The sequence below is a fragment of the Sapajus apella genome, unplaced genomic scaffold, assembly GCF_009761245.1.
Source record: "Sapajus apella isolate SASKATOON/1434 unplaced genomic scaffold, GSC_monkey_1.0 scaffold122, whole genome shotgun sequence".
NCBI lineage: Eukaryota > Metazoa > Chordata > Mammalia > Primates > Cebidae > Sapajus > Sapajus apella.
In genome coordinates, this window is record NW_022437062.1 from 7,225,038 (window position 1) to 7,239,511 (window position 14,474).

Genomic DNA, 14,474 nt, shown 5'->3' on the forward strand with positions numbered 1-14,474 from the left:
CAAAGCATTTTTGAGAACAGTGAGGATCCATCTCAATTTGGATACCAGCTGAATTTGCTCTCAGACATGCTGGGAGAGAGGGACAAAGCTGCACAATGTGTTATATCATCTTAACCAGTTAAGTATAGGATCCAAGTAGTGAGAGTGTCCAGAGAAAGATGAGGGAAAGGAGAAGTGCATGCAGCCGTGCTGAGCCTAGTGCCTGGGGATGTCCATGGATTAATCAATGGGGAAGGTCCACCAATGCATGGGGTCAGCATGTGGGAGGCACAACTTCTAAATGGACTTCCTTGTTTCCAGGCAACGCCCTGCACTTGGAGAATGTCTGGCCTCACTGGCAGCTGCCATACCAGTGGCATTCCTGGAGCCCACCCTTAATCGCTACAATCCACTCTCGGTCTTCAACACTAAAACCCCCAGGGAGAGGTCTAGTAAGTATCTCCCCACAAAGGTCATCAATGCATTTCATGTCCTGAGAGGAGCAGAGCCACACAGGCAGGGAGCAGCAGCCCTGCAGCACTGTGGCTTTCTTGGTCTGAGAGGAGCCAGGAGGTGAGGTTAGGGACTAGGTTGCAGGTCTCCATCTTACTGGAGAAATAAGCATGGGCAAGGCTTTGTTACAGTTAGGCTTTGGTTTCCTCTTCTGTACAGTGAGGAATCAGCGTTGCTGATTTTGAAATCCTTTGCATCCTAAGATCTCAGGGCCTCTTGTCTGCCCTGGGTTTCAATTCCCCTTCTGCACCTGGGGATGTGACTGCTTTTTCACGGTCCCTGAGTGGTATTAGAGGTGCGTATCTACACTAATCACCTAATTATACTCTTCAAGTCCATGGAGAGACTGTGCTTCTAAAGATGCTGACCACACATTTTCATCTTCATGGAAGATAAGACATAGAAAGGCACCAGAAGGAAGAGAAATTACACAAGAAAGATAATTTCTTAGTGAAAGTATTGACACAATAGCTTCCATAACAGGGTGGTAAACTATGACCACAGGGCAAATCTGGTCCCCTGCCTAGTTTTGTAAATAAAGTTTTATTTGAACTCAACCATACCTACTTATTTACATTTGATCTGTGGCTGCTTTAGCACGACGGCAGAATTGAGGAGGGGCAGGAAAATTTGACCTGCAAGGCCTAAAATATTTGCCACCTGGTCCTCTACGGGAACAGTTTTTCACCCTCCCTTGTAAAATAATCTGGAACTAAAATCCCAGGCAGGCTGTAAATGTGCTTCTGAAGGGTCCTTGTTTCTGGGTTAATTGTGATCCTGTCCAAGGAAAAGGGAGTAGGATTAGAGGAGTTCAAGTAGGAGCCTTGAATCAAGCTTGGACTCCAGGCCGGGCGCGGTGGCTCAAGCCTGTAATCCCAGCACTGTGGGAGGCCGAGGCGGGTGGATCACAAGGTCAAGAGATCGAGACCATCCTGGTCAACATGGTGAAACCCCGTCTCTACTAAAAATACAAAAAAATTAGCTGGGCGTGGTGGTGCGTGCCTGTAATCCCAGCTACTCAGGAGGCTGAGGCAGGAGAATTGCCTGAACCCAGGAGACGGAGGTTGCGGTGAGCCGAGATCGCGCCATTGCACTCCAGCCTGGGTAACAAGAGCAAAACTCCGTCTCAAAAAACAAAAAAAAAAAAGCTTGGACTCCAACTAGAAAGAACTGCAACGATTCAATCTATTCTGAAGCAAAAATTACAGAACTGTAAGCTAATCAATATTAAGAAACAGTCACAGTAAATTACTTTCAACCAGAGCCTTTTCGGTTCAGAACGAATGTTTTCTTGAAATACTGCTACAGACTGCCGGTAGATGGCTGAACATGGTAGCAATTCCATCTAGTTCCAGCTCCCTTTCTCAAACTGCCGTGAGATTTAAGGAAGAAGCGTTCTGAGCAACGAAGCTCGTACCACACTCCCACTGTTTTTTTTTTCCATCTAAAAATGCAGAGTGCTAAGCCACCACAGCTTTATTTCTGCTTGCTTCTTGTTACTTGAAGTAGGAGGAGCACATTGACCCCCAGAAATGATCACCAGGACGATTCGAATAAGGCCGCTACTAAAAATCTTTCACTGAGCTAGAATACAGCAGAGACTAGTGTTCTCAGAGCTAGTCAAGAGAGAAACATTACAAGATGCCTCAACTTTCCAATGTCCCATATGAAATCTGTAAGTTAACTTTTCCCCAACCCCTTCAGCCTCATCTTACCCTTTCCTCCCTTCGAGACTAGGGGGAAAAAAAAAAAGTATAAAAAGTATTTCCAACCTGGTTGTTTTCTTCCCACTCTTGATTCCAAGTGAGTCCTAGCTTTTCAGCAAAAGGGAAGCTGAGCAATAGAGCAGGCTTTGGTGAAGCTGAGAAGTGGCTGTGACATCCACAGGCAAATGCCAGCCCAGGTGTTGCTCCCTGACTCCAGAAGGACATAGGGCCCAGTCATGACAGATCTGGATATTTATACATTTATCCTGCTTCAACTGTGACTTGAGAAATAGTGTATCTCTGTCTTTATACCAGCGCTGTGTAGAGCTTTGCCTGGGGAAACAGAGAAGGTGCCTCTGCTCCTCAGTTCATAAAGGCACAGTGGCAGGGTGAAATGAGGATGTGACAGAGAAAAGCCTAGGTTAGCTTTGGGAGAGAGGGGAATGAGTCTCTTGCATTGTGCTCCTTCCCAAGAGCTACTTGAAAAGTGTTCCTTCTCATTCTGTATACCTTTGCATTGATTTAATAAGACATATTCATAAATAAAAAATGACTACCCATCATTGCATACTCCAAAGGAAGAAAAGAGACAAGGTTGTAATTAGAGATGACACAGTACTTTTTCCATTAGTGACACACAATGGGAATCTAGATCCAACTCCCCTGAGCCCATGTTTTTCATCGTTGGATTCAACAAAGAGTGAATGCTGACCGTGTGTATGGCTCTTAAAAGGTTATCTAGAGCCAGAGAATGACTGGAGGCTTAATGAGCTGTAAGAAGGTAGACTTCATTCATTACAAAGTGGGTGGCCTGAGGGATAAAGGGTGGGGAGGAATGTATAAGGTGACAGATGAAGTGAGCCTGTGGTTTAGAAATATAATACGAACTGATTTATCATGTCTTCACTTAATTGGGCATCTCTATTAATTGACACTTAATGCTTTGCCAGCAGAATTACTCAGATTAGTAACTTTGATGCCCTGTAATATCCTGGTGCGTTTTCTTTCTCATCCCAATATTATGAAGATATACCTAGAAAAAAGTTTAATACTGTTATGTGCAGTTACTCAAAACTAGATAAATACTTGGTTACGGGTGGCAGTGATCCATTAATCAGTACACTAGATAGACCAAAACATCCTATTACCAGTTTGCTTTTCTTCTATACCCTATTGGAATAATCAACCAAAGAGAAAAGAGCTCCAATTCTAATGTAAACTATCTGTCTGTCTTGCAAAGAGACGAGCTGCTAAGATGAGGCATGCAGGACTTTAGAATCTAATCTGGTGGTTCTTGAACTCGAATGTGCATCAAAATCACCTGGAAGGCTTGTTCAAGACTGTTGAGCCCCATCCCTAGAGTTTCTAATGCAGTAAGTCAGTTTGGAGTGAGGCCCAGGAATTTGCATTTTTAGCCAGTCTCCAGGTAATGCTGATGCTGCTGGCAGGAGGACCGCACTTTGAGAATCATTGATCTAGAAGATAAAAGGACAGTGATTCTAAAGATTCCCCCTCACAGTCTTGTGTCTGATTTGAAAAGGACAGCTGAGGCTGTTTTTCTAGCAAACTCAGAACTCATTCTGTGAGTTTTTGCTGTGGCATTTGAAGTACAAAACACCTACTGAATCACAAATGTTTGTTCCACTCAAGGACCAATTACATATAAATAACTTTTAAAGGTCATTATAACGGCTCCAGTGCAGCAACCTCAAGCAACTCTGTTTTTCTTAGGCATGGGGTAAAAAGAGTTCATGATGATGTATTGTCTATGTGACATTTAAACAAATGTACCTGAGCCTTATTTCTAATCCCACAGCAAATAGTTGTCAATTTCAGTTGCATCTATGGCAGTGGCATTGTTCTGCATGTAGAACCTCAAGGTAGAATGTTTGACTTCCCTCTGTTTACCTCTGTACTCTGAGAATGTTGGTGTAAAATTGTTTGTAAGGGTCCCTCCGGACTCCTGTGTTCTTGTTACCCATGACCATGGTCCTGCTGTGAGATAACGGGACAGATTCGTTCTCTGCAAATGACCATATCTGACCCATAGTTTCCTTCTACTGCAAATCACAGGAGTTCATGGTTCTTTGGCTTTCATGCTATTAATGCTATTCATGCTATAATCAAAATCCTTTTGAATTGTCTGAGTTTTAAAAGATACTGGTCCAGGCTGAGCGTAGTGGCTCACACCTGTAACCCCAGCACTTTGGGAGGCCGAGGCGGGTGGATCATGAGGTCAGGAGTTCGAAATCAGCCTGGCCAATATGGTGAAACCCCATCTCTACTAAAACTACAAAAATTAGCCGGGTGTGATGGCATGCACCTGTAATCCCAGCTACTCAGGAGGCTGAGGCAGGAGAATTGCTTGAACCCAGGGGAATGGAGTTTGCAGTGAGCCGAGATGGCGCCACTGCACTCCAGCCTGGGCAACAGAACAAGACTCTGTCTCAAAAATAAATAAATAAATTAAAATATATTGGTCCACTCCTGATATCCAAGGGAGAGAGATTTTTAGCCTTCTACCCACCAAAGGCTCTAGTGATAGCAACAAAAGTCATCACTAGGGAAAGGGTGATAGTGCTTCACTGGGCCTATTCCATAGCATAAAGCTTGCTGGGATCCATTGCTTTGCAACTGCACATCCTCTCCAGGCAGAACCACTTGTCTCAGCTGCAGATTCTCTCCAAGGTAGCCAGGATGATTGTGTATCTCTGCTCCGTGCAGTATAACCATGAGAGAAATTGAGACAGTTCCTTTCAATTGACCAGTATTCCTAAAGGCCATGAAATTTGTTATGGCCTCTCCTATTTATGACTCCTTCAATTCCAATGGATGTAAAATTTGAAAATCTAAAGACCTCAAGCCAACAGTAATCCCAATGCCAAAGGGCCTGCAGGCATAACCCAATTTGCTAAACACAAATTTGTATTTGCAGTCTTGCATATCACCTGGAGACCGGCTTTATCTTTGGAAATGTATGAGAACTTTGCACATGATTCCAAATATCAAAAATAATTTCCTCAAATCTTCCAGTGAGCTGATGTCCTGGGACAACAAGCTGCATATTTCCTGTGGCCTCCCAGACTGCCTAGCTCCTTCAGTGCCTGATGTTTTTGCCCCAGTTTGAGACATTTGGCCTTAGGATGAAGTAGACACAGCAGTTAGACCAGTGGATGTGTTTGCTAAGCTTTGTGCTTGTGGTTCTTACTCAGAATTGTCCCATGTTCCTCCTCTCAGAGCCCTTTTTAACTTCTCACCTGTCAGGAACATCAGGATGCTTCTAGTCTTCCTCCCGTCTTGCAGGAAAGAGTGTCCTTTACTCTAAGGGAAGCAGGACAGATAAGCCCTGGCCTTTTCTGCTTACAGTTCTTGTATCTGACAACCCTTCCTGGTTGAAGATTGAACACCATCTGTTGATACTTTATCCTGTGTGTCCTTGTCTAGAGTAGCACCCCAATCATTCAGGGTGAGGAAAAGATAGGGCTCTCACGATTCCCTGCAAATCAGTCTTTGGAAACAAAAAGGTTTAAGCGATTGACAGGAAGTCAGTCAAGTCACCTCAGGTCATCCATAATTTCTGTTGTGAAGCCAGAAATCAGTGTACCTGTGATGCTTTTTCCCCAGAATTCCAGCTGGATGGAAAGTTGTTGTTTCTGGTCCAGCTAAAGGACTATTAGATGAGTGGCCTTTTTTATTTTTTATTTTTTATTTTTTATTTTTTGCCCTTTCTAAGCTGTACAGATGTGATCCAGGCACCACAACTTGGAACTAAACACTGATCAGTTGCTTTTCTCCTCTGATTACTGATTTTTCTGCAGGAGACACACTAAGGCTCAGACAGGCAGGTCAAGAGGGAGAAGCCAGAGGACTGGCTCCATCACAGAGTAGACTTAGGAACTATCCCTCATCCTTGTGTCTGCTCTGCTCCTTTAACAACATGTTTATTTTAACCTAACGTGACCTCTAGGAAGACAGTGCAGCCTCTGGAAGCTGCAGTCTGTTCACTAAATAGGTGGAGGACAAAAGCCACTCCACATCCAAGCTCACGCCCATGAAGCTCTGGAAATTTATTTCTAAAGACCAAAGGAAAGGAGGGACAGAGAGAAAGAAGCTTGCACCCACTGTGCTTTTGAATTTCTGTCCCTTTATTCTTTCGATCAGTTCTGGGGATGCCAGACACGGTGGAAGACATGTGTCCTGACATCCCACAGCTGGAAGGCCTGATGAAGGAAATCAACGACCTGGCCGAGTCAGGGGCCCGGTACACAGAGATGCCCCATGTCATCGAGGTGATCTTACCCATGCTCTGCAACTACCTGTCCTACTGGTGGGAGCGGGGGCCTGAGAACCTACTCCCCAGCACAGGGTCATGCTGCACCAAGGTCACCTCTGAACACCTCAGTATCATCCTGGGTAACATTCTGAAAATCATCAACAACAACCTGGGCATCGATGAGGCCTCCTGGATGAAGCGCATTGCAGGTACCAATGCCTTTTTGCCCCATTCCCCATCCCAGGGGCAAAGATAACTGGATTCTCTTTCATCTCTATTATTAATTCCAAAATGGTTTTGCACAAGCTCTATTCTATATTTAAACCTCCCCATCCCCACTCCAGTTGCTTAACAGTAAAAAGAATTGACATATTCCCCTGAAGAGCTTCCTGGAGCAAATTCTCCTGCCCTACTCCCCTACTCACCCAAGCCCCTCAAATCTCCAGGAAGCCTTTCTTAATCAGCTCTACTCAACACCAGTGAGCATTGCTTTATTTGATTTTGGTACTCAAGAATCCCATTTGCTCTTACAGTAATGATTGTCCAGAATTTCCCCGGTAAGTAATCCTGTGTGTTTTCCACTTGTATAAAACTCATTCCCATCTGACCTACACTGTAAGTTCCTTAATGTCACTCTGCATTTGTATTTCATTTTATGCTTTCTAAGACACTCTCTCATGCAGGCTCACAGTAGCAGCACTTTGGTTTTTTTCTTTTGTGTCCCTTTAAAGTTACTTGCATGCAGTCAGCTCTCAATGAATGTTATTAGCCAATTTTCTGTTCCTGAAGCAACTTCAGAAAAAGGACAGGCTTGGAAAATGAATAACTATACTTTCCACAGTCAGGAAAACAAAAAATTTTGTGTTATTTCTGTCAAACTATAGTCCAAAGAGACAGAAGCTAAGGTGAAGCCACTACTTTGGATGGACCTATGATTAAGGTAGTAGAGTCTGCCGGTAACACCTTCACCCATATAATCTCCTGGACTGTGAATACAATAGCTAGGCTAAAGGGAACTGTTAATCCAGCACTGGTATTTACTTTCCTGGACAGAGGAATCGATGTCCTTCTGCAGGACCAAGGAAGAAAAGTTACTGCTTCTTCCTGTCTCACAGATGAACTGAGATCAAAATTGTAAATACATTGGGTACTAATGACAGCTAGATAATACAGGCCTCTGTGGACATTTGAGTAAATAGAGTTGGTGTTCCTCTATTACCCATTAGCACTAAAATATTGTTAACAATAAGGTAATTTTTCAATGAGCTGTACTTGGTAAATCTGGATTCAGGGAAGGAAGGGTTTCAAAGAAAATCTCCTTCCTTGCCTCCCTCGAGGCACACAGAGGGAAAGTGTCACAGTGTGAGGGCCACTGACGGAAACTGATATTCCTCCTGTTATTCCACAAGTGAATCCAGGTTCCATTCAGACAGGCCACTTATTTTTTGGTGACTAAACAAAGTCAATTTTTTTTTTTTTTTTTTTTTTTTTTTTGGTGCTGATGGAGTCTCACTCTGTTGCCCAGCCTGGAGTGCAGTGGCGTGATGTTGGCTCACTGCAACCTCCGCCTCCCGGGTTCTTCAAGCAATTCCCTGCTTCAGCCTCCCAAGTAGCTGGGATACAGGCACCCACCACCAACCACATCCAGCTATTTTTTGTATTTTTAATAGAGACAGAGTTTCACCATCTTGGCCAGGCTGGTCTTGAACTCCTGACCTCGTGATCCACCCACCTCAGCCTCCCAAATTGCTGGGATTACAGGCATGAGCCACTGTACCTGGCCACAAAGTCAATTTTAAGTAGTAAGCCCAAATCACCCACATAAAGTTTAGCCATTCTGATTACATATCCAAAGCAGGGCTGCTCATTAAGTAAGGCTAAGAAGTCACAACTTCTTGGTTCATGCATCTCATCAGAGAGTGCCATTAACCTTCTCTTTCTAAAAGTATCATTTTTATAAAAGTAAAATATAAAGTGAGATTTAGAAGAAAATTGCTGGAAGGCAAGCTGTTTCCAACTGAAATGCCTTAAGCTAAAGATACCTTGAACTATACCTGTGAAAGTACATTGTCAGTGGTTCACAGCTCTCACTCATTTTTTCCTTAGAATTACTCTGATCTTTAAAAAAAAAAAAAAAAAAAAAAGACCCATGAAATGGCATATTGCTCTTTCTCTGATTGCTTGTTTCTGCTTTTCAACTTCTAGTGATCACCCCAGCCTCTTTTTATTCATTTGTAATTGATATCCCTCCCTCAGAGCCCAGAGAAGTCTCCAGGCGATAGGTTGGCAGGTTTCAAGTGTTGAGGGCTGAGAATGGCAGTAGGGTTAATGTGCTTTTAACAGATTGTTCCGAAAAATAACCAGAAAGCATGTATTGAGTGCCTGCTCTTAGCTCTGCATAATACTTGTTCTTATGAATAAAAGGCTTCCTTCAGGAAGTTTACAATCTGCTAGTGAGCCAAACGCAAAAAGAATGGATTATAAAATAATACAAAATAGTCTGTCGTGAAGAGCTAAGGGTGTGGCATAGGCCATGCATGCGTGAAGAGTTCAGGGGAGGCAGGGGCTCCCCACGGCCTGGAAGAGCAGAGCAGGAATATGGACCTTCTCCCATAGTGGCCTCGGTCCCCCATCCTCCGAGGTGGTGCTATGAGAGGGGAATATCAAGGAGACTATTGAGGAAGGGAACAGGGGCAGGTACCATCCTGAGTTAATGGGATTCCATAACCTCATCTTTCAGTCATGTCTTTCATTTTCATCCATTGCCATACTACGTGAAATGATGGGGAGGCCCTTTGTTTGTAAATGCAGTGTATGCACAGCCCATCATCAGCAAAGCCAGGCCCGACCTGCTGAGAAGCCACTTCATCCCAACTCTGGAGAAGCTGAAGAAAAAGGCCGTCAAGACCGTGCAGGAGGAGGAGCAGCTGAAAGCTGACGGCAAAGGGGACACCCAGGAGGCAGAGCTCCTCATCCTGGATGAGTTCGCGGTCCTCTGCAGAGACCTCTATGCCTTCTACCCCATGCTGATCCGCTACGTGGACAACAACAGGTACGGAGGAGACCTCTAGGAGCCTGTCTGCCCCTTGGTGGGCTGGCGTAGGCAACAGAATAATAATGGAAAGATGGTGTTGGGTTATTATCGGTAAGATAAAGGATGTGATGTGTGCCTCCACCATTCCTCCTTCCCAACACCAAGAGTTCCTGCTGTAGGAGCTCTGGGTAGTGCCTTCCTGGAGCCGTGATTCTGTATGGTCTGTGACATGGCCATCCCCTCCATCCTTACAGGCTACCACAGGTCAGAGGAAGTTGGTCAAATAAAAGTAACAGTGACCCACTTCTGCCCCTCTGCTGTTCACTCACATATTCCTTCAACCAGTACTGCCTGACTGTGTATGAAGCACTGTTCTAGGCTTTAAGTGATAGGAATGAACAGAATAGACAAGCTCTCTGGCCTAGGGAGATTTCCTTCGGAGGCTAGGAAGGGAGCATAAACAATAAACAGCTCATATAAATAAATAATGTAGAATGGAGTGGGGGCAATTAGGAGGGTCAGGGTGGGGTGGAGTTGTGTTTTTAGACAGGGTGATACTGAGAAACCAACATTTGAGTAAAGACCTGAAGTGAGTAAAGTTTGGAACCAGAAAGATCTGGGTCAAGGGAGTTGCAGGAAGAGGGAACGTCTGGTGCAAGCCCTGAGGAAGAAGTGTGTTTGGGATGTTCAAGGGACCAAAAGGAGGCCAGTGTCACTGAAGCAGAGGGAGGGGTAGGAAGAGCAGTAGAGGATGTCAGAGAGGCAACATGTGGCCGAGAGTCCAGGCCTGGGAGGCCACTGTGAGGACTCTGACTTTTACTCTGAGTGAGGTAAGAAGCCCCTGGAGATTTGGGGGGAGTCTGTAATGTGATCTGATTCGCTCTTGGAGCACCGTAGCAAGGGGTGGAGGCAGTAGGGCAGGAAAAAGACCAGTGGGAGGCTCTCCATGATCGAGGCAACAGTGGAATATGGTCCAGAGAAACTGAAAGTGAATTGGCAGTGTCGGGTGGGAGAGTGATGGGGAGGGACTGCTTTATGGGACTGGGGTTTCCTTTTAAGCTGATGAAAATGTCCTGAAACTGGATAATAATCGTAGTTTCACAACATTGTGAATGTACTAAACATCACTGATAGCAAATTTTATGTTATATGCATTTTACCAGGATTGATTGATTGATTGATTGATTTTGAGATCGAGTCTCGCTCTGTTGCCCAAGCTTGAGTGCAGTGGCACAATCTTGGCTCATTGTCACCTCCACCTCCTGGGCTCAGGCGATTCTCCTACCTCAGCCTCCTGAGTAGCTGGGATTACAGGCACGCACCATCATGCCTGCCTAATTTTGGGGTATTTTAGTAGAGATGGCATTTTACCATGTTGCCCAGGGTGGTTTCAAACTCCTGAGTTCAGGTAATCTGCCAGCCTCTGCCTCGCAAAGTGCTGGGATTATAGGTGTGAGCCACCGCACCCAGCCCTTTTATTTTTTATTTTTATTTTTTTATGTTGATGGTGGCTGAGGCCAGGATGGTAGCGGTGAAGACTGACAAAAGTTATCAGATTCTGGGTCTGTTTTGATGGTAGAGCCCTTGGAAGTTCCAAATTGGGAATGAGAGAAAAGACAAGAGTCAAAATGATTCCAAGCATTTTGCCTGAGTACATGGAAGAATGGAGTTTTCAGCAATGAGGAAGATTGTGGATATGTCAGATTTGGCCAGGGTTGGGGTGCATGTGTTGAGGGGAAGATGAGGAAATCACTTTCAGACATGTTGAATTTCGTTGCCTATTCAACAGAAAGGTGAAAATGTTGAGTGGGCAGTTGCATATGAGATAGAGTTCAGGGGACAGATCTGGTGTAGACATATGAGTTTTAGAGGACTGTGAGACTAGATGCAATAAGTAAAGGATTGAGGAGGAGACAGGAGAGTTCCTCAGTACTCAGAGGTGAGGCCGAAGAAGAGAAGCAGCAAAAGAGACAGAGAGGGAGAAACCAATGAGACAGTAGCAAAGCCAACAGAATGTTGTATCCTGCGTGCCAACTTCACAGAGAGTCTCCAGAAGGAAAGAACGACCGATTGTTTCAAATGCTGCTGGCAAATCAGATGAGAGCTGAGACGGGGCATTAGATTACGCAGCTCATTAGTTATTGGTGGCCTTAACAAGAGCAGTGTCTGTGAAGTATTGAAGATAAAAAGCCTCTTTGGAATGAGTTGAAAGAGAATGAGAGAAAAGGACTTGGATCCAGCAATACAGGCAACTTGTTCAAGTTTTACTCCAAAGGAGAACAGAGAAATGGGACACTAGCTAGAGGCAGAAGTGTGGTCAAGAGAGGAGTTGTTAAGATAGGAAACTTGTCAGGTTGTTTCTTCACTAATAGGAAGGATATAATAGAGATGGGGTCTATGATCATGTAAGAGAGACAATTTCTAAAGTAGTGCCCTTGAGCAGGCAAAAGGTCAGCCTTAGGAAGTTCATGCACAGTAACAGGCAGGAGGGCAGAGACTGTGGGTGCTGATGCTGGTTTGTGTACATATATACACACACAAACGTGTATATATATATATGTATCTATGTGTGTATATATATATGTATACACACACACCTATACACACCCACACCTACATTCAGAGAGAGAGAGAGAGAGAGAGAGAGAGAGAGAGGTAGGTAAGTAAGATAGATAGGTAGGTAGGTAGGTAGGTAGGTCAGATAGGTCATATAGGTCTTTGGGGGTCCTTTTCTGATTGCTTTTATTTTCTCAGTGAAGCAGGAAGCAAGATCATTCGTTGGGAATGAAGTTGGGAAAAGGTGCATAGAGGTTTGAAAAGTAAAGAGAAGGGATGAGGGGGTTGCTAGGAAGGGTGGAAGAGGAAATGGACCAGGAAAATGCAGGGTGATTACCAAAGAGCATTAAGAGATCTGTGGTCATGAATTTACAGTAAGATCCATCAGCAGGTTAGCTTTCTCTCCAGCCAAATTCAGCTGTAGATATCAACCAAGAATAGGAAATAAGTTGCATTTAACGAGAGGTGAGGTGTTGCAAAGTGAGTATAATAAAAACAGGTTAAGCGGTTAAGGGATATGTAAGAGGGTAATTATAAAGATTCACTGTGGAATTTAAGCTGGATGATGAGGGGGATGGTGAGAACACAGAAAGCCTAATGTCCATGAGCAGACAAAGGATCAAAGGATTATTGGAGGGTGGATACTAGATAGGAGGAGGGTAGTGGTCAGAGAAGGGAAATACATGGATTTAAGACTGTGGGGTTAGGGGAGGTTGCAGCTATTAGTAATGACCATGGGATTGTACATTGAGGCAGGTAGAGGGCAAGACCCTTGGAGAAGAAATCAACAGCCTGGAAGGCCATGGAGCTGGGAAGATCATAAACACATACATTGAGGTCACTGAGAATGAAGACTGGTGACATGTTGAGAAGAATATCAGTGAGATATGTGCGAAAAGCATGGACAAAGGAAGGGAAATGACTAGGATTAGTGGACACCCTGGTATGAGATGAAATTCAAAACTGGAGACTTTCGGAGACACTTCATGGTGCATGTCTCTGTTCTGACATTTGAGCACCATTTACAGAGGAGAGGTGGAAAAGAACACAGTATAATGAATTTACCGAACCTGCTGCCCCTTCTCTGAAGACCTCTCCCCCAACCTGAGTCCCTCAGGAGGGTCACCCAGAATCCTCATTCCTTCTGTAACCCTTGCCTTCAGCCCTTCACACTGACCCCGTGCACCTTCCCTTCTCTCCCATCAGTCAGTCCCCTGGGGTGGTGGCCATATGCTGTGCCGGACAGGCTGCATATCCCAGCTCACCATCGTCACTCCTGTTCTACAGAACTTCAAAGGTTGAAAGTCTCTAATGTCATTATTAGGCAAATTAATTCATGTCACAAGAAAAATTTTCAATGTAATTCACTTTTTCCCCAGTGTTCATTTGGTGCACAAACTTTAGCTGAGTCAAAATAAATAATTAAATGACAATTACGTGAGAAATATGAAGGCGTGTGGGAATAGAAGTCTGTAAAATCATAAAGCTATTGATAGGGCGAACACATGTTTTCATTGTATCTTCGGGCATGACTAAGCCCTTACCCTATTTGTTGGTTCTTGTTTTTTCCCTGTAACCAAATATGTGTCAGTTGTCCAAGTCCATTCTCCAGTTCTCCAACATGAGTTGGGTATCCAACAATCCAGCATAATTCTGACAGTAACTACACCGAGTTAATGCAGATCCTACAGATCCAAGGGCTCAGTTCTCCAAGACTGTTCCTGCCTCAGACACCAGCCACAAATGAGTTACCCAGGCTACTCATACTTCTGCCCAGTGAACTGCAAATTCCATGATTCTCATGACCTGGTTTGATCATTCACTCAGATTTGACGATTCACTGGAATAGCTTATAGAACTCGGGAAAGCACTTTAACATCAGGCTTACTAGAAGAGATATAACTCAGGAACATTGAAATGGAAGAGACTCACGTGTAGAGGAATGCATGGGTGTAGGGGAGTGCAGAACCTCTGTGTCCACCCTGGCACCCTCCCTCCCAGCCCATCAATGTGTTTGTCAACCTGTAGTCTCCCTTTATCTCAATGTACAAGTTTTTATGTAAGTTTCATTGATAAATCATTGGTCATTGGTGATTGAGATTGAACTCAATCTTCAGCACCTCCTCTCTCCCCAGAGGTAGGGAGTGAGGCTGAAAGTTCCAGCCCTCTAGTCATGTGCTTGGTGTTTCTGGTAGCCACTGCCACCTTGAAGCTACCTAGCCCTTCCCCGCTCAAGGGTCACTTCATTAGCATAAATCCACGTATGGTCAAAGGCACTTGTTGTATATAACAAAAACTCCTGTTACTCAGGAAATTCCACAAGTTTTAGTAGCTCTGTGTCGGGAAACAGAGGCAAAGACTAATACATATTTTTATTATACCACACCCTTCTAAAGTTTCAAGCCCTAAAGTG

General features: G+C 44.3%; 1 protein-coding gene across 16 annotated transcripts in view; it reads left to right on the plus strand.

Moving 5' to 3' along the window:
• The window catches only part of RYR3 (ryanodine receptor 3), a 553,391-nt gene that overhangs the window by 466,091 nt on the left and 72,826 nt on the right, over positions 1–14,474 (plus strand). For all 16 annotated transcript variants that reach the window (XR_004263777.1, XM_032261324.1, XM_032261337.1 and 13 more), the window contains 3 exons: positions 301–431; positions 6,360–6,680; positions 9,283–9,523. Coding sequence is in view for 15 of the 16 variants with exons in the window: in XM_032261324.1 (XP_032117215.1) it covers positions 301–431; positions 6,360–6,680; positions 9,283–9,523 (693 nt within the window). In the remaining variant the exon portion in view is untranslated. The remainder of the gene's footprint in view (positions 1–300; positions 432–6,359; positions 6,681–9,282; positions 9,524–14,474) is intronic.